At 46.4% G+C, this 20228-nt stretch overlaps 1 protein-coding gene and 1 long non-coding RNA gene across 5 annotated transcripts in view; both read right to left on the bottom strand.

The window, feature by feature from the left end:
* Nucleotides 1-254: 254 nt before the first annotated feature.
* Nucleotides 255-20228, bottom strand: part of CTNND2 (catenin delta 2) — a 704219-nt gene continuing 684245 nt past the window's right edge. For all 4 annotated transcript variants that reach the window (XM_064160790.1, XM_064160789.1, XM_064160792.1 and 1 more), the window contains 4 exons: nt 19027-19153; nt 15344-15475; nt 3585-3658; nt 255-1752 (listed from right to left, as the gene is read on the bottom strand). In XM_064160790.1, the coding sequence (XP_064016860.1) occupies nt 1492-1752; nt 3585-3658; nt 15344-15475; nt 19027-19153 (594 nt within the window). In that variant the 3' untranslated portion in view covers nt 255-1491. The remainder of the gene's footprint in view (nt 1753-3584; nt 3659-15343; nt 15476-19026; nt 19154-20228) is intronic.
* LOC135184748 (uncharacterized) lies at nt 11385-13996 on the bottom strand. Its single transcript, XR_010306152.1, has 2 exons — nt 12193-13996; nt 11385-11542 (listed from the first exon to the last, which is right to left on the bottom strand). It is a non-coding gene; the product is annotated as an uncharacterized LOC135184748 (long non-coding RNA).

Raw genomic sequence — 20228 nt, 5'->3', positions numbered from 1 at the left:
GGTTAGGAAAGTGAGTAAGAGAAAGCACCCACTGGAGTTTCCACTGTTTCAGAAACAAGAAAAAAACCCAAACCCTGCCAAAACCAAACCAAAAACTGGAGCTTGAAGAAGGAAAACCAACCAATGAAGCCTCATGCCAGGCGGAGGCACACGCTCACACGCACATACGCACACGGAGCAGCAACGCACGAGTAAGGATGGCGTCTTCCTTTACGGTAGGGGCTTGGAAATAGACATTCTTAGCAACTAGGGAGGACAGATCAATTGTAATTTATTTTAAACACTGTATCATCATCAAAGAAAACTTGGTATAAATGAAAAAGAAAGGAGGAAAAAATAAAAAAGGAAAAGGAAAGAAAAAAAAAAGTCTATTTCAAATATCTACATCTAAAATCTTAGGCAGTGAAAAAGCACTTTGTTGACAAGGAGTGTGGAATGGTGAATGTTAAGTTGTCAGGAACTGCTGAATGCCTTTTTTTTGTTGGGTTTTTTTTTTTTTGGGTTTTTTTTTTTTGGGTTTTTTTTTTTTTTTAGTTGCCACAAACAAATTCACATATCAGAACAAACGATACTGCTAAATATTCCTTTTGGTTGGGGTTTTTTTGGTGGGGTTTATTTTTTTTTGTGTGTGTGTGTGGTTTTTTTTTTCCTTTTTCTTTTTTTTTTTGTTTGTTTGTTAAACTTTTCTTTTTTTTTTTTTTTTTTTTTTTTTTCCCTTCCCCCCCCTCCCTTCCCCTGTTATAACTCACTGGGGGAGGGAGGGGAAGAAAACAAACAAACAAAAAAAACCAAAACACCCCCACCCCCCCCCCTGGCAATTCGTACACCTTCCAAAAGTCGAAATTGAAGCAATATTTAGAACCATAGATGAAGAAACACTGTGGCATTGGTGTAATATACACAATGCACTTCTTGTTCTTGTTGTTGTTAGCTTTTTTGTCCTGTTTCATCTGTAATGTACATCAAATACTTTACAACAATGCATTAACAAAAGGCAAGAAACATCTTGCTGTACAGAGGAAACCCCAAATGCAACTTGAAGCCTAGATTCACAATGGATGAGGATATTAAACCAAGTGTGAGAAGCTGTTCCCCATAAGGTATGTACTCTAGTCAGTTACTTGTGCTTAACTCTTGACCCACATCCACTTGTCATCTTCTCCCCTCCTCCCTTCAGCCACATTCAATACCCAGCATCAAGCTTTAGACCCTACAGGCCAACAGTAAAGTTGCCCCACGCTCTAAAATATATATATATGTATATATATTTTTTTTTCTTTCTAACTACTCCCAGGTTTATCTTTTGTGTCTTTGAGCCTTCTAAAAAGAAAACAAAGAAACCTCCTATATTTTTTTTTTTTTCCCCCCATACTGGTTATCTGGGCCTTCCTATGGAACAGGCTTTAACAAACTAAATTTGCAGGAAAAAAAAATGTCTCGTGGTATGCATGCACATGCACAGTTCCTGGAGCTTTTGTATCTGCCTGAGTCTCAAACCCAGGAGTCAGGAGAGGCTGGATAGTGGCTTGTTTCATAGTTAAGTTCACTATAGGGACGAGCAGCTGAATAGAAGTCAACGTAGTTGCCAGTTGACTTTAGTCCCAGGTGCATGTTGTATTCGCTGGCAGGTGGACGGTGATGCACTTGGTCCTCAAAGAAGGACTCCTCATAGTTTCTCGTTGAGTTCTGAAACGGCTGATAGGGTTCATAATCTTTTCTGCTGGGCTCCTGTGGAACTGGCTGCGTTGAAACCTGAAAGAGAGTCATAGAGTCATAGAATCAACCAGGTTGGAAGAGACCTCCAAGATCAGCCAGTCCAACCTAGCACCCAGCCCTAGCCAGTCAACCAGACCATGGCACTAAGTGCCTCAGCCAGGCTTGGCTTGAAGACCCCCCAGGGACGGAGACTCCACCACCTCCCTGGGCAGCCCATTCCAATGCCAATCACTCTCTCTGCCAACAACTTCCTCCTAACATCCAGCCTAGACCTCCCCTGGCACAATCTAAGACTGTGTCCCCTTGTTCTATTGCTGGTTGCCTGGGAGAAGAGGCCACCCCCACCTGGCTACAGCCTCCCTTCAGGTAGCAGTAGACAGTAATAAGATCACCCCTGAGCCTCCTCTTCTCCAGGCTAAACAGGCCCAGCTCCCTCAACCTCTCCTCATAGGATTTGTGTTCCAGACCCCTCACCAGCTTTGTTGCCCTTCTCTGGACATGTTCCAGCACCTCAACATCTTTCTTGAATTGAGGGGCCCAGAACTGGACACAGTACTCAAGGGGTGGCCTGACCAGAGATACGACTTACTGGGGGCAACGGGATGGAAACACAAAGTTGGGTGTTGTTTTAACATCTGATCGAGACAGTGCTTGGTAGTGAATTAATTCCACAGCTTTTCCTTGCCATGCTATTGCTTTACAAGGCCAAAGGCAGGGTTCTACACTTTGGCCACAACAACCCCAAGTAGACCTACAGGCTGGGGAAAGAGTGGCTGAGAGCAGCCAGAAAGAAAGGGAACTGGGGGTACTGGTTGATAGTAGCTGAAGATGAGGCAGCAGTGTGCCCAGGTGGCCAAGAGAGCCAATAGCATCCTGGCCTGGCTCAGGAGGAGTGTGGCCAGCAGGACAAGTGAGGACAATCAACTAGGTTGGAAGAGACCTCCAAGCTCAGCCAGTCCAACCTAGCACCCTGCCCTAGCCAATCAACCAGACCATGGCACTAAGTGCCTCAGCCAGGCTTTGCTTCAACACCTCCAGGGATGGTGACTCCACCACCTCCCTGGGCAGCCCATTCCAATGCCAATCACTCTCTCTGACAACAACTTCCTCCTAACATCCAGACTAGACCTCCTTCAGCACAACTTGAGGCTGTGTCCCCTTCTTCTGTTGCTGCTTGCCTGGCAGAAGAGACCAACCCCACCTGGCTGCAGCCTCCCTTCAGGGAGTTGCAGACAGCAATGAGCTCTGCCCTGAGCCTCCTCTTCTGCAGGCTGCACACCCCCAGCTCCCTCAGCCTCTGGGACACACACCAAGAACTTTAAAGGCAACTGGGTCCCAAGACCCTGTCATTATGAGTTCCAGGCTTAAACACCTTAGATAATCCATGTACATTTGCTGTTATAACTTGCTGGACATTTTTAATGATCCATTAACATAAAGAAGAGAGCCTGTTTGAAACCAGAGGAATATAGAGAATCATATAACCAGTCAGGGTTGGAAGGGACCACAAGGATCATAGAGTTCCAACTCCCCTGCCATAGGCAGGGATATTCTGCCCTAGAGCAGGCTGTCCACAGCCTCATCCAGCCTGGCCTTAAACACCTCCAGCCATGGGGCCTCAACCACCTCCCTGGGCAACCCATTCCAGCCTCTCACCACTCTCATGCTCAACAACTTCCTCCTCACTTCCACTCTGACTCTCCCCACCTCCAGCTTTGTTCCATATTTTCCTAGCATTTTTGCAAGCAACTCAGTTCCTCTAATCAAGATCTGTCACTCTTGGTGTACCATCCTTCACTTCCATGTAAGATGACATGGAAGTGATCTCCTGCCTCCTGGAGCAGTAACACTTCAGCCTTTGCACTGACCTGGTTATGTTTGATATCTTCAGCAGGCGCACCATACGAATTCCTGTACAACGTTGAGATTCCAGTGTTCTGAGCTGCAGAGAGAAAAACAGAAGGAAGAAGTAGGCTTACCAAACCATGCCTCTTTGGCCTCAAAGTGAATGCTCAAGGGTCCATTAAATACATTACACAATGCTTGTTTCCCACATACAAAAAAATCCTTAGAAGCATCTGCAGACTCTATTCTCTCCTCCTCCCACTAAACAGTCATAATCATTGCTTTGGTGGGCATACCTGTACACAGTGTACACTTATTAATGGTAACAGGCACTTTGTCATGTCATAGCACAGCATCACAGGTTCACAGGATGTGAGGGGTTGGAAAGGCACCCAAGGAGATCATCGAGTCCAACCCCCTTGCCAGAACAGGACCACACAATCTAGCACAGATCACAGAGGAACACATCCAGACAGGACTTGAAAGGCTCCAGAGAAGGAGACTCCACAACCTCTCTGGGCAGCCTGTGCCAGTGCTCTGGGACCCTTACAGTCAAGAAGTTCCCCCTTGTGTTGAGGTGGAACCTCTTGTGCTGCAGCTTACACCCATTGCTCCTTGTCCTATCCCAGGGAGCAGTGAGCAGAGCCTGTCCCCCCGCTCCTGGCAGCCCTCAGATACTTATAAACATTTATCAAATCCCCTCTAAATCTTCTCTTTTCCAGACTAAGCAGCCCCAGGTCCCTCAGCCTCTCCCCATCAGCCATGCCCTCCAGTCCCCTAATCATCCTTGCAGCCCTCTGCTGGAGCCTCTCCAGCAGATCCCTGTCCCTCTTCAACTGGGGAGCCCAAAACTGAACACAGTATTCAAGATTAGGTCTCACCAGGGCAGAGTAGGGGGGGGGGAGAGAGAACCTTCCTTGATCTGCTGGACACCCCAGGATCCCATTGGCCTTCTTGGCCACAAGGGCACATTGCCATTATAAGAAACCATGTGTTGCTGTTGTGAGTAGTCTCACTACTAAAGCACACACCTGAGAATAAACCTTGAGTACTCGTGCATCAGAGTTAGCAGTGGAACTGAGCTATTGCTCATGTGACTTCTTTTGGGTCACTGTGCAATAGTGTAAAACCTGCAGGCACTAAGGACTGCTGTTAATACTTTCACAACTCAAAACCTTTAAGGGTGAAGACTGAGCACCAGAGCTGAAAGCTGGGCATGAGATCCACGCTTGTCACATCATTAAGAAGATAATTACTGAAGAAGTAACTGCTATTTCTTCTTTTGGTAACCTGATAGCATGGACCCCAGCATTTACAACTGCCTCTGTATCCCTCTTCCCATCCAGAGAGAAAGCAATGACATTACAGCTGATGTTGACTGGGATACAGCAGTTCTGATTGTCACATCTGCCATGGGTTCCCTCCTAACATCTGGAAAGATAAAAAAGGCAGGGCTTACACAGTGGAGTAATGAGCCCTCCTAACATCTGGAATGGTAAGACAGGGCTTGCATAGTGGAGTAATGAACCCTCCTAACATCTGGATAGATAAAAAAGACAGGGCTTGCACAGTGGAGTAATGAGCCCTCCTAACATCTGGAATGGTAAGACAGGGCTTGCATAGTGGAGTAATGAACCCTCCTAACATCTGGAAAGATAAAAAAAAGACAAGGCTTACACAGTGGAGTAATGAGCCCTCCTAACATCTGGAAAGATAAAAAAGACAGGGCTTGCATAGTGGAGTAATGAGCCCTCCTAACATCTGGATAGATAAAAAAGACAGGGCTTGCATAGTGGAGTAATGAGCCCTCCTAACATCTGGAATGACAAAAAAGACAGGGCTTGCATAGTGGAGTAATGAGCCCTCCTAACATCTGGAAAGATAAAAAAGACAGGGCTTGCATAGTGGAGTAATGAGCCCTCCTAACATCTGGAAAACCAGATTTTTAACTTCAGAGCCATGAATTGAGGTGAAGAAAACTCCTAATTGCTTGAAGAGCTGGATGAGTTTAGGAAGGTAGAGCATAGTTGTGCTGGTTTGAGGCTAGCTGGAATATTTCACAGATTACAGGCTGTGAAAAGGTGATGTCTACTTCACTCATAGGCTTGCTGAGACGCATACAAACAAGAACATAAACATAGATATCTTAGTCAGTGTGGGTCTCTAGGAACCTATACTTAGGCTGCTCCTGTGTGACTAATCCTTCTGCTTTCTAATCCCCCTGGCCGAGCCTCCAAACTCACCTTGCACATAAGGCAAAGTCTGGGGTAAGGTAGAGGGGTGGGAAGGAGGTGGCAGGGTGGTTGGGAGCCCCTCCTGGGGACTCAGGTCTCTGGGAGGGCTGTTGTGTTTCTGTATTACCTTTACCTTGTCTATTTCTGTCTATAGCTGTAGATATTGTAAATACCTGCTTGTATATTGTGCTAAGCTGTAAATATAAAGCTGCATTCCTTAACTTCCAGCTTGGCTGATTCTAGTCTGGGTGATTTCATAAGATTGGAGGGGGTGGGGAACACCCAAATTGTCCCATTATCAGATCTTTTCTCCACAATGTGCTAGTTTGAAGCAGGGTAGAATGTTTTGGTGAGAAGAACTAGATTACAGGCTGTGAAAGAAAACAGTGGTGATGTCTGCTGCACTCATAGGCTTGCTGAGATGTATAGGAACAAGAAACAAAACCACAGATAACCACTCTCACTGGGGCTGCTGGCTGAGCTGCATCTCTCACCTCACCCTCCATTTTGGACTAGTCCACATTGATTCCTAACCCCCTGGGCAAACCTCCATTCTTCCTTGGGACTGGGGTAAGGTTGAGAGGGGTAGAGGGAAGGTGAAGGGGTGGCTGGGAGCCCCTCCTAGGGACTCAGGTTTCTGGGAGGGGAGTTGTGTTTCTGTATTACCTTTTACCTTGTCTATTTCTGTCTATAACTGTATATACTGTAAGTATCTGCTTGTATATTGTGCTAAGCTGTAAATATAAGCTTCATTCATACTTCCAGAGCTGGCTGAGTCTAGTCTGGGTGATTCATAAAGTGGGGAGGGGGGGGGGGGCGGGGAACACACAAATCATCACACACAGAGAAAGCTTTCCATGCTGCAGCATACTTTTTCTTACTCTACAATGCATTCAGGTGCCATGGGATGCATCCAACTCAGGAATGAGAGGGAGCAGCTCCAGCGACATCAGCAACTCAGATTTCACAGTATCACAGTACCACAGTATCATCAGGGTTGGAAGAGACCTCACAGATCATCAAGTCCAACCCTTTAGCACAGAGCTCAAGGCCAGACCATGGCACCAAGTGCCACGTCCAATCCTGCCTTGAACAGCCCCAGGGACGGCGACTCCACCACCTCCCCGGGCAGCCCATTCCAGTGTCCAATGACTCTCTCAGGGAAGAACTTTCTCCTCACCTCCAGCCTAAATCTCCCCTGGTGCAGCTTGAGGCTGTGTCCTCTTGTTCTGGTGCTGGCCACCTGAGAGAAGAGAGCAACCTCCTCCTGGCCACAACCTCCCCTCAGGTAGTTGTAGACAGCAATAAGGTCACCCCTGAGCCTCCTCTTCTCCAGGGCAATTTCTGCCAATTGGTATGAGTCTGATAGAGACTTTCTGATCTATTGTGTGTTAAAATAGTGTACTGAATCCAAACACCCAAACTGTCACAACAGTCCTGCGCAGGAAATGAAGAAGAGCTCTGAAGGCCTCCAAGGAGTGCAGCAGGAGCCTTTCTTTGAAGATGGGAAGAATCCCAACCCTGGTATGCTGGTTGGTCATTTCCAGTGGTAGGTACTATTAACTCTGCCAGTGCACCACGGGTGAGGGATGTGCACAACAACTGCTTGAGTAGTTTGTCATAGATGGGGTCAATCTCCAGAAGTTCTCTCCATTTAGAATCACGGAATCATAGAATCAAGCAGGTTGGAAGAGACCTCCAAGATCATCCAGTCCAACCTAGCACCCAGCCCTGCCCAGTCAACCAGACCATGGCACTAAGTGCCTCTGCCAGGCTTTGCTTCAACACCTCCAGGGATAGTGACTCCACCACCTCCCTGGGCAGCCCATTCCAATGCCAATCATGCTCTCTGACAACAACTTCCTCCTAACATCCAGCCTAGACCTCCCCCAACACAACCTGAGACTGTGTCCCCTTGTTCTATTGCTGGTTGTCTGGCAGAAGAGGCCAACCCCACCTGCCATCACCTAACTTGAGTGATGTGTGAGAGTTCAGTGCTCCTTCAGATGTTTTAATACTCCAGCTGCATCCTCTGCTTTCATGGTGCAAAATCTCTCTCCTGAGGAGCCTTTGGTATTTAGAGGAGTACACATGGGCACTCCTATTTATGGTGCATCTCATGAAGGCATGACTCCCTGTAGCACAACTGCCAAATCTATTCTTGATGCCATCTTTTGAGTGCCCTTTTTTCTGAGTTTTTGGCTTGCCCCACAAAAGTGATAGAGTAAGTTAGGTTGTACAAAATTCTTTTCTCAGGTTCAAAAGACACTCAGCATTTCAGCTACCCATCTTGTGAAGTGCTACTTCTTGAAAGAATGAAAGTGACATTCAGTGCATCAGACTCTGATGAAGAGAGGATGAACTTTTTGCAGTCATTCTGTTATCTTGTATATAAATGGCAATACAAGGACAGGTTAAGTTTCAGGCATGCAAGTGTTTAGTCAAGCATGACAGAACATGTTCAGTCCAGACAGGACAGTAGTGTTCATGGTTGTTCAATATTCTGAATAAGAGAACTGGTATAAGGAGAAACATCACAGGCTCACAGGACGTTAGGGGTTGGAAGGGACACAAAGAAATCATTGAGTCCAACCCTCTTTGCCAGAGCAGGACCACACAATCTAGCACAGATCACAGAGGAACACATCCAGACAGGCCTTGAAAGTCTCCAGAGTCCTTCTCCACAACCTCTCTGGGCAGCCTGTGCCAGTGCTCTGGGACCCTTACAGTAAAGAAGACCCCCTTTATGCTGAGGTGGAACCTCCTGTGCTGCAACGTACATACATGGCTCCTTGTCCTATGCCAGGGAGCAGTGAGCAGAGCCTGTCCCCGCTCCTGATCCCCAGCCCTCAGATACTTATTTATTAAATCCCCTCTCAGTCTTCTCTTCTCCAGACTAAACAGCCCCAGGTCCCTCAGCCTCTCCTCATCAGGCAGTGCCCTCCAGTCCCCTAATCATCCTCGGACCCCTCTGTTGGGCTCTCTCCAGCAGATCCCTGTCCTTCCTAAACTGGGGAGCCCAAAACTGAAGGCAGTACTCAAGATAAGGTCTCATCAAGGCAGAGTAGAGGGGAAGGAGAACCACCCTCGATCTGTTGGACACACTCTTCTTAATGCCCCCCAGGATCCATTGGCCTTCTTGGCCAGTCCCCTTGTTCTGTTGCTGGTTGCCTATGAGAAGAGACCAACCTCACCTGGCTACAGCCTCCCTTCAGGTAGTTGTAGACAGCAATGAGCTCTGCCCTGAGCCATCTCTTCTCCAAACTGAACAGCCCCAACTCGTTCAGTCTGTGCTCACAGCAGAGCTGCTGCAGCCCTCTGAGCATCCTCCTGGCCCTTCTCTGCACACACTCCAGCATCTCCACATCCCTCTTATAATGGGGGCTCCAGAAGTGGATGCAGTACTCCAGGTGGGGTCTCACTAGAGCAGAACAGAGGGGGAGAATCACCTCCCTCCACCTGCTGGCCACAGTTCTCCTGATGCAGCCCAGGCTCTGCTTGGCTTTCTGGGCTGCAAGTGCACACTGCTGGCTCCTGCTGAGCTTCTCCTCCATCAGCACCCTCAAGTTCTCAGGGCTGCTCTCCAGCCACTCACTGCCCAGCCTGGATTTGTGCTTGGCATTGCCTCCACCCAGATGCAGGACCTTGCTCTTGCTGAACTTCCTGAGGTTGGCTTGTGCCCACCTCTGCAGCCTCTCCAGCCTCTGGATGGATCCCTGCCCTCCAGCCTGGCTGCTGCACCACACAGCTTGGTGTCATCAGCAAACTTGCTGCCTCTGCCTATGGCACTGACAAAGCTGTTGAACAAGACTGGTCCCAGGACTGATCCCTGAGGGACTCTGCTTGTTGTTGGCCTCCACTTGGCCATGGAGCCGTTGACAGCCACTCTTTGGGTGCAGCCATCAAGCCAGTTCTTTATCTATGCTTCTATGCCTCACAAATCTCCGTTACAAATGATCAGTCATTTACCAGTCACTACCACTGCCACCTTCCTTCATGGTGGAAGCTGAGGTAAAGGCATGAGAAAAGATTACAGAGTATTATGGTTTCTTGAAGCAATAATTAGTGCAAGTAGCTTGAGCATCTGTAGTTATTGCAGCAGATGACACTGCTTGGTTGTGCCCCGAATAAGCGAGGACTTGCAAGTAAGCTTAAATTACTGAAGCACAGATGATGATTTTTGACAATCACAAGAAAAAAAACAATCAGAAGGCACTTCTGCTGGTTCAAGAGAAGATGCAGGGTGCAGACTGGGATGCACACATTAGTTCAGTGAGGGAACTAACAGAGGGAAAGAAACGTCAGAGTAGAATGCCCTGCTAGTGTACAGTTCTTCCTTCGTCTGATGGAAAACACTGTGGCATAAAGAACATCTTCACATTTACTTGTAGCTCCTATTTTTGTTCCTAGATTTTGTCTGAAAACTGTATTTTAGGTGGGAAGGTTTTATTATTGGCTATTATTTTCTGCAGAGAAGATGGATAATAAATATACCTGTGAAGGGAAGAAGGCAATGAGAACTTTGATATTGTTTGTCTGGTTTTCAGCTGTCCTGTGAAAGCAATATAAGTTATCATCTTCTCCCAAACTGTTTACTTCATAGATTCACTGCTTTTTTTCCAGAGGTTTCCTGACAGCTCTCCACAGTGGCAAGAAGTCAGCATTTACTTCAAAAATCCATCAAGACCACTTTGTTGCAGCCCCAGCCAAGAGGTCATAAAATTTGTGAACTATAGAATTATTTGTGAACTTGGAAGAGGCCTCCAAGATCATCCAGCCCAACCTAGCACCCAGCCCTCTCCAGTCAACCAGACCATGGCACTAAGTGCCTCAGCCAGGCTTTGCTTCAACACCTCCAGGCACGGTGCCTCCACCACCTTCCTGGGCAGCCCATTCCAATGCCAATCACTCTCTCTGACAACAACTTCCTCCTAACATCCAGCCTAGACCTCCCCTGCCACAACTTCAGACTGTGTCCCCTTGTTCTGTTGCTGCTTGCCTGGCAGAAGAGACCAACCCCACCTGGCTACAGCCTCCCTTCAGGAAGTTGTAGACAGCAATGAGGTCTGCCCTGAGCCTCCTCTTCTGCAGGCTGCACACCCCCAGCTCCCTCAGCCTCTCCTCACGGGGCTGTGCTCCAGGCCCCTCCCCAGCTTTGTTGCCCTTCTCTAGACACATTCCAGTATCTCAACATCTCTCTTGAATTGAGGAGCCCAGAACTGGACACAGCACTCAAGGTGTGGCCTGACCAGTGCTGAGTACAGGAAACTATGAACTGAGAAGAGCTTTAGAGAAGAAGACAGTGACATAATGCTGTGGCTTTACGGTCTGTATAGATCTGTGAGTCAAAGAAAGCTTTGTGTAATACATCAGCTTGGCACAAAATACAGGAGCTCTAAACATGTATATGCCAGGTGGAACCTGAGGAAACTCTTTTCTCCATCCCATCGGCTCTGTGGCTGTATTAGCTGCAATGCAGCGTTCGATGCACACAACAAAGTGAAGGCATTGCAGTGAACTCGCCACATGAGCTTGTACCAGAGAAAACCAAAACATCTCACAGTCAAAATCACAAACACTGGGTTCATGTTATTCTTTAATGAAGTGTTTATTGTTTAGTGAGGTACAAATCTATGACACAATTTCCACGCTCAATGTCGGCGAGCAGGAGTCCTTCAGCCGTCTTCTTTTGTTCTTAAAACGGTGCTTAATTTCAGCTGAGACCAAACAAGTAGAGATTTGGTGACCTGAAAGAGACAGAAAGGGATTTGTCAATTCCATATTCATTTGTGTAATAGTCATGTAAGACTGAACTATGACTACACTTCTCGGTTTAGATTTGGCTTTGAGTTCTCTTGCTGAGCTCAAAACTAGTCAATAGATGAGCACGGGGCTGAGAGTTTCAAGTTTCCTTACTAAAAGCCTACTTGAAAGATCAGTAAGAACAGACAAGATAAAAGAAAACACAATGCAAAAATCAAAGCAGAGTAGAAGTTGCTGGGGAAGTGCAAACTGCACACTCCAGAAACTCCTGAAAGAGAGTGGGAAGAAGGGAAACAGGGATGGGAGAAGGAAAACAGCACGGTGGAAGCCAAAATGAAAGTTCTGGAGAAAGAAAACCTCACTGACTTTAATGTGTGGAGAGAGACAAGACGGTTTGCAAGGGAGCACAGGTTCTCCACAGGAAAGCACTTTTGTCTTGGTGAACCTTCTGATACAACCTGGTAGTGCCAATTTGGAGACAGAGCTGCAGCAAAACGTTCCTGTTTCTGCGTTTGCAGCCTGCTGTTGCTACGCTTGAGACTCCCCCTTCATGCATCCTTGACAAAGCTCTGAAGATAAGCACCTTGGGCAGGTACTAGGAAATTCTCAAAGTATAAGAGATAAAATGCAGTACCTTGACTGGTTCTGCCAGAAATCTTGCTGTCCACATCTGCATGGCTTCCAAATGCTCTTGGCTGCCACTCCTCTTCTTCAGACTTCCGCTTTCATGCTACTTAGTGCTCCGTGCTGCACTTTCACACAAACTCCAACGCTGACCTTCAGGTTTTGATGACACAATAGCTTATAGCACAGCAGATAGAGTATGAGCAGCATCACATCCTGAACACAACCTCAGCAAGGCCCCTACAGAGGGCACGGGAGGTGGTAATATTGCATTTAGGAAGTGCAGAGTGGACTGGATGATCTTGGAAGTCTCCTCCAACCTGGTTGACTCTATTCTTTTCTATTCTATTGTATTCGATTCTGTTCTGTTTTATTCTATTGTATTCTATTCTGTTCCATTCTGATCTATTCTATTCTGTTCTATTCCATTCTATTCTAATATGTTCTGTTCTATTTCTTTCTATTCTGTTCTGTTCTGTCCTGTTCTATTCTATTCTAGTCTAGTCTAGTCTATTCCATTATGTTCTGTTCTATTATATTCTGTTCTGTTCTGTTCTGTTCTGTTCTGTTCTATTCTATTCTATTCCATTCCATTCTATTCTAATCTATTCTATTTCTTTCTATTCTGTTCTATTCCTTTCTCTTCTCTTCTCTTCTCTTCTCTTCTCTTCTCTTCTCTTCTCTTCTCTTCTCTTCTCTTCTCTTCTCTTCTCTTCTCTCCTGTTCTATTCTGTTTGAGTCTATTCTATTCCATTCTGTTCTATTCTATTCTATTCTATTCTATTCTATTCTATTCTATTCTATTCTATTCCTTTCTATTATGTTCTGTTCTATTCTTTTCTATTCTGTTCTGTTCTGTTCTATTCCTTTCTATTCTGTTCTATTCTATTCTATTCTATTCTATTCTATTCTATTCTATTCTATTCTATTCTATTCTATTCTATTCTATTCTATTCCATTCCATTCCATTCTGTTCTAGTCTATTCTATCCTATTCTGTTTGAGTCTATTCTATTCCATTCTGTTCTGTTCTATTTTGTTCTATTCTATTATATTCTATTCTATTTCATTCTGTTCTGTTCTGTTCTATTCTATTCTATTCTATTCTATTCTATTCTATTCTATTCTATTCTATTCTATTCTATTCTATTCTATTCTATTCTACTCTATTCTATTCTATTCTATTCTATTCTATTCTATTCTATTCTGCTCTATTCTGCTCTATTCTATTCTCACAGTGATGTTTCACTTGCCCGAAGGTAGGATTTGGAAGACACCATGATCACAGAATCAGAGAATCAAGCAGGTTTGTAAAGACCTTTGAGATTATTACATCCAACCTATTACCCAAATCTTGCCTCTTCCTTTCCACACCTGAAACACTACATCACTATTCATAAGCAAATGCTTGAATAAAAGAAGGATGACTCAAGTAGCTGGGAGGGAGAGGAGCAAATAAGCCACCCAAACAGAACTGACACAAGAATACATATATGATACCTCAGGTAAGAGCCATTTGCTTAAAGATGCCAACATTTTTACTCATTTATTACCAGATCCATCAGGAAATACTTTGGAGAAATAGGGTCAAGATTTTTCAGTCTCCTACAAAGGCACCAAATTTACACCAGAAATGCTCCTCTGTTGTTTTGACAGCTGACCATGGATTTAATCTTTCAGTTTAAATATGGTGCTCTCTCGGGGGAGGAGTAGTAACATGTAGGCTATGATGTAACCAGCATACAGGTGTGACTAAACGTTCAGCAAAGGTTATATAAGCCTGTAAAGTGGTGATGGAGACCAGCAAGTATCACAGTATCACAGTATCATCAGGGTTGGAAGAGACCTCACAGACCATCAAGTCCAACCCTTTAGCACAGAGCTCAAGGCCAGACCATGGCACCAAGTGCCACGTCCAAGCCTGCCTTGAACAGCTCCAGGGACGGTGACTCCACCACCTCCCCGGGCAGCCCATTCCAGTGTCCAATGACTCTCTCAGGGAAGAACTTTCTCCTCACCTCCAGCCTAAATCTCCCCTGGTGCAGCTTGAGGCTGTGTCCTCTTGTTCTGGTGCTGGCCACCTGAGAGAAGAAAGCAACCTCCTCCTGGCCACAACCACCCCTCAGGTAGTTGTAGACAGCAATGAGGTCTGCCCTGAGCCTCCTCTTCTCCAGGCTAACCAATCCCAGCTCCCTCAGCCTCTCCTCGTAGGGCTGTGCTCAAGGCCTCTCCCCAGCCTCGTCGCCCTTCTCTGGACACGCTCAAGCATCTCAATGTCCCTCCTAAACTGGGGGGCCCAGAACTGAACACAGCACTCAAGGTGTGGTCTAACCAGTGCAGAGTACAGGGGCAGAATGACCTCCCTGCTCCTGCTGGCCACACCACTGCTGATGCAGGCCAGGATGCCACTGGCTCTCTCGGCCACCTGGGCACACTGCTGGCTCATGTTCAGGTGGGTATCAATCAGCACCCCCAGATCCCTCTCTGTCTGGCTGCTCTCAGCCACTCCGACCCCAGCCTGTATCTCTGCATGGGGTTGCTGTGGCCAAAGTGCAGCACCTGGCAAGTACTGTTCAAGAGAACTAATGAAGAGGTACAGTACTGGGCAAAGCACTCAAAATGTTGTAATTACTGAAGTGTTAACAGGTTAATGAGCTTACCACTGGAGAGAGGCCTTCAGTGAAAACTGTAACAGATGCAGCCACATACACAGTGAAAACCTCTGCATTTAAATCAGCCCAGCTGAGAAACTACCTTGGATAGACTTTACAAACAGCTATCAGAGGAATGAGTGCTGTACAAAATAAGACAACCAGTCCTAGAAAGCCATTCTCTGCAAAAGACAGGTGTTAGGGATTGCCTGTGAATGCTTAACCATCACCACGCTGGCAGAAGCAAACAAAGTCAATTCAAAGTGATTTACCAATTCCCTCTGAAAGGAAAACCTATGCAAAATTTCTTCTGTGAAGAACTAATGGTCTTCAGAAATGATTTTTATGTAGTATGGCATTCATTAAGATCCAATACTTCCTCAGCTGCATTTCTCAAGGTGGCTAAAATGCTGGAACCAAGCAAAGCAGGAGGATTCTCTGGCAAAGCAGCCAAGCCTGTAAAAACAGCACTCAGCTGATTTCTCACATGTGCTTTCAAGTTGATTCTCACCTGTCATGGTGTCTTTCCTAGAAGTGTGTTCTCCCTTACTTCCATGGTAAGTGGCATTTGTTCCAGTTGATTCATAGTCTGTTTTCCTTTCCTTTAGGCTGATCATTTCCCGAGGTGAGGCTGGGGCACTTGCTAGATCACAAGAAAATGGATTCATTAGTTCTTGCCACACCTGACTCAATGTAGTCTAATTTTCCCTGTGAATGCTGTGCTAGTCTGAGCCTAGCTAGAATGTTTTTGTGAGAAGAACTAGATGCTAGGCTGTGAAAAGGAAACAATGGCAATGTCTGCTGCACTCATAGGCTTGCTGAGATGGATAAGAACAAGAACATAAACACAGATCACAGTCACTCTCTGGGCTTTGTGGGCTGCACTTCTCTCTCTAACCTAACCTGCTGTCTGTGTGACTAACCCATCTGCTTCCTAACCTACCCTGGTCAACCCTACAAGCTACACTGAACATAAGGCAACGTCTTGGGTATGGTAGAGGGGTGGCAAGAAGGTGGCAGGGTGGTTGGGAGCCCCTCCTGGGGACTCAGGTTTCTGGGAGGGCTGCTGTGTTTCTGTATTACCTTTTACCTTGTCTATTTCTGTCTATGGCTGCCTATATTGTAAATCTCTGCTTTTCTCTTGTGCTAAGCTGTAAATTTAAGCTTCATTCAATTTCCAGAGCCACTGAGTCTAGTCTGGGTGATTTTCCAAAGTGGGTGGGGGCAGGGAACACCCAAACCATCACAAATGTTTTACCCTTTTTTTTTCCCACTTCCTCCCAACATTCCAGATGATCATTATGAAAAAAAGTACAATAAGCACTGGGATGTTTTTTTCTTCTAGAATTTAACTTTCTTTAAACTTGTCAAAACTTCCTGGCTTAGGAACTTCAATGGTTTTTTTTTCCTCAAAATGGTTGATTTCCTACTGTTGAAAAGCCTTTTAACTTTCAACTGTGCAGAAAAAAACCCAACCTTTACAGAATGGCTTCCTGCCTTCCCTGTTGAAAATACACATGTCAAATTATTCTAATGGAAACAGGAAGAAAAACAAAAGGGTTTTTTTACAGAAAGCATAGCAAAAAAGTCTAACACTTAAAGATGATTCAAACAATTTCTCTGTCTTGGAGCATCTTTGTATGAATCACAGAATGATAGAATCAAGCAGGTTGGAAGAGAGCTCCAAGCTCATCCAGTCCAACCTAGCACCCAGCCCTGGCCAGTCAACCAGACCATGGCACTAAGTGCCTCAGCCAGGCTTTGCTTCAACACCTCCAGGGACAGCAACTCCACCACCTCCCTGGGCAGCCTATTCCAATGCCAATCACTCTCTCTGACAACAACTTCCTAACAACATCCAGCCTAGAACTCCCCTGGCACAACTTGAGACTGTGTCCCCTTCTTCTGTTGCTGCTTGCCTGGCAGAAGAGCCCAACCCCACCTGGCTACAGCCTCCCTTCAGGGAGTTGTAGACAGCAATGAGCTCTGCCCTGAGCTTCCTCTTCTGCAGGCTGCACACCCCCAGCTCCCTCAGCCTCTCCTCACTGGGCTGTGCTCCAGGCCCCTCCCCAGCTTTGTTGCCCTTCTCTGGACACCTTCCAGCACCTCAACATCTCTCTTGAATCGAGGAGCCCAGAACTGGACTCCTGAATGGATACTTCTAGTTAGACAAGTGACTTACACTACTGTGCAGGAATGGATACTCCTAGAGTTACGCAGAACTTTATGCCCCTACTCTCACTGAGGTGCTCAGGATGTAATTATTTGTTCCAGCAATTTTCCAGACTGAGGTTCTGACAGGGCTGTAATGACATGGGGTCACTTTCTTTCAGAAACAGCCATTGTATTTGTCCTTTAATTTAATCTATAATTTCCTTCAGTATGTTCTTTAAGCAGCAGAGTAGCAGAAGTGAGGAGGTAGTTCTGGCAAGAGACAGAATTAAGATCTCAAGGCCAGACGTTTCAAGTGTCCTGCATTTGCAGTCAAAATTAGATCTTGGAGAAGTGAAAGAGGAACAAGAGCCCTTTATGAGCCTCTGTAATGACAGATTTTGGAAACTGAATAGCAGTTCACTGCACTTCTGGCTACATCTTCCTCAGTAGTCATGTCGTGGTAGGCCTGATAAACCAAAACAGGCATCCTGGCCTGGCTCAGGAGCAGTGTGGCCAGCAGGACGAGGGAGGTTATTCTGCCCCTGTACTCAGCACTGGTCAGGCCACACCTTGAGTGCTGTGTCCAGTTCTGGGCTCCTCAATTCAAGAGAGATGTTGAGGTGCTGGAAGGTGTCCAGAGAAGGGCGACAAAGCTGGTGAGGGGCCTGGAGCACAGCCCTGTGAGGAGAGGCTGAGGGAGCTGGGGGTGTGCAGCCTGCACAAGAGGAGGCTCAGGGCAGACCTCATTGCTGTCTACAACTCCCTGAAGGGAGGCTGTAGCCAGGTGGGGTTGGGCTCTTCTTCCAGACAACCAGCAACAGAACAAGGGGACACAGTCTCAAGTTGTGGCAGGGCAGGTCTAGGCTGGATGTTAGGAGGAAGTTGTTGTCAGAGAGAGTGATTGGCATTGGAATGGGCTGCCCAGGAAGGTGGTGGAGGCACCGTGCCTGGAGGTGTTGAAGCAAAGCCTGGCTGAGGCACTTAGTGCCATGGTCTGGTTGATTGGCCAGGGCTGGGTGCTAGGTTGGACTGAATGATCTCGGAGGTCTCTTCCAGCCTGGCTGATTCCATCATTCTATGGTCTAGTTGACTGGATAGGGCTGGGTGCTAGGTTGTACTGGATGATCTTCGAGGTCTCTTCCAACCTGGCTGATTCTATGATCATTCTCCTGAGATCTTCTCAGGTTGTATGAATCGGGCAAGGACCGCATGAGAATTCCTAACACAGAGTTATGGAACATTCTTTCTGCTGTAAAACTTTAAATGGAAGTGGCAGTAAAAAATAAAACAAAACCCTGTTTTGAAGTGATGATTTAGGTATGACTTCAGAATATGTTTTGTGCACATCTGTTGCAAAACACCTGTTTTATCTTATGTGTTGCAACACCCTGGATTAGCTTGCCATGGGAAACATGGTCAAGGCCCTCATGGATCAGTTTGATCAAAGGCAATGCCACACTGGACTCCAGACAATTCAATGTGAATTAGGCCAGAGACCTTTACTGATCATTTGCTTTCAATAGATCCCCTCAGGGCAACAAGGCACATGCCTACACATTAGCATAATTAGTCAAGGACAACCCACACCATCAACATAAACCACACCTTGCTTTCCTCATTAACGAGGTGTCTGTTATCTATCCCTTCTGAGATAAGGTAGCCAGCAGCTGGTGGGAACCAAGGTCAGCATCTGACCTTTACTGATCATTTGCTCTCAATATATCCCCTCAGGGCAACAAGGCACATGCCTACACATTAGCATAATTAGTCAAGGACAACCCACACCATCAGCATAAACCACGCCTTGTTTCCCTCATAAATGAGGTGTCTGTTATCTATCCCTTCTGAGATAAGTAAGCCAGCAGCTGGTGGGAACCAAGGTCAGCATCCGTCTGTTATTATCCTTCTTCACTCCGTTCCCACAATTCTTCTTCACTTTGAATTCCCACACACATCCACCACTGTTAACAACACATCTGGATGCCACAGCTTACAGGAGGATGAGAGTGTCTGCCCCTCAGCCTGCAAGCCTGCCCTTACCTGAGCGGTTGTTAGGAGACATGCGCACAGGAGAGATGGAAGGCGTGCGTGATGAAGAGTACGGTCTTTGCCGATCCCTTTCTATTGTTGAAGATGAGGCTACAAAGTGATACTGTGACCATCCATCCTGCAACACCAAACATTGTGACAGCAGTCAGTGAAGGCATGACACACTTGTGCATTTTAAGTACAGAGTATTTTCCCCTGCTGCTTTCGCCATGTATCACAGTGTCACAGCATCACAGTATCACCAAGGTTGGAAGAGACCTCACAGATCATCAAGTCCAATCCTTTACCACAGAGCTCAAGGCTAGACCATGGCACCAAGTGCCACGTCCAATCCTGCCTTGAACAGCTTTTCCCTGCTCCTGGGTGGCAAATATTCTTAGCAGTGCAGGATATAGTAGGACTAGGGAGGTTATTCTTCCCCTGTACTCAGCACTGGTCAGGGCACACCTGGAGTACTGTGTCCAGTTCTGGACTCCTCAATTCAAGAGAGATGTTGAGGTGCTGGAGCATGTCCAGAGAAGGGCAACGAAGCTGGTGAGGGGCCTGGAACACAAACCCTATGAGGAGAGGCTGAGGGAGCTGGGGGTGTGCAGCCTGCAGAAGAGAAGGCTCAGGGGTGATCTCATTACTGTCTACAACTACCTGAAGGGAGGCTGTAGCCAGGTGGGGGTTGGTGTCTACTACCAGACAACCAGCAACAAAACAAGGGGACACAGTCTCAGGTTGTTCTGGGGGAGGTCTAGGCTGGATGTTGTTAGGAAGTTGTTGTCAGAGAGAGTGATTGGCATTGGAATGGGCTGCCCAGGGAGGTGGTGGAGGCACCATCCCTTGAGGTCTTCAAGAAAAGACTGCATGAGGCACTTGGTGCCATGGTCTAGTTGACTGGCTAGGGCTGGGTGCTAGGTTGGACTGGATGATCTTGGAGGTCTCTTCCAACCTGCTTGATTCTATGATTCTATGACTCTATGATTCTATATGATGTGCTGACTGTATTGACACACCAGTGAACCAAACTGAAATGCAGAAAAGTCCTGCAAAACAACACCTTTAGGAAAGACATAAATGATGGAAACATCAAACAGCTTTTAGTCTGTTTATTAATAGTGCTGTCTTTTCCCCTGCCTCTGTTTTTCACACTGCAAATGGTATTCTGGCTATGAAAATATTCCAAATCATAAGACTGATTGTTTTCA

The sequence above is a fragment of the Pogoniulus pusillus genome, chromosome 21, assembly GCF_015220805.1.
Source record: "Pogoniulus pusillus isolate bPogPus1 chromosome 21, bPogPus1.pri, whole genome shotgun sequence".
Taxonomy (NCBI): Eukaryota; Metazoa; Chordata; class Aves; order Piciformes; family Lybiidae; genus Pogoniulus; species Pogoniulus pusillus.
This window is presented reverse-complemented; position numbering and strand designations above follow the sequence as displayed.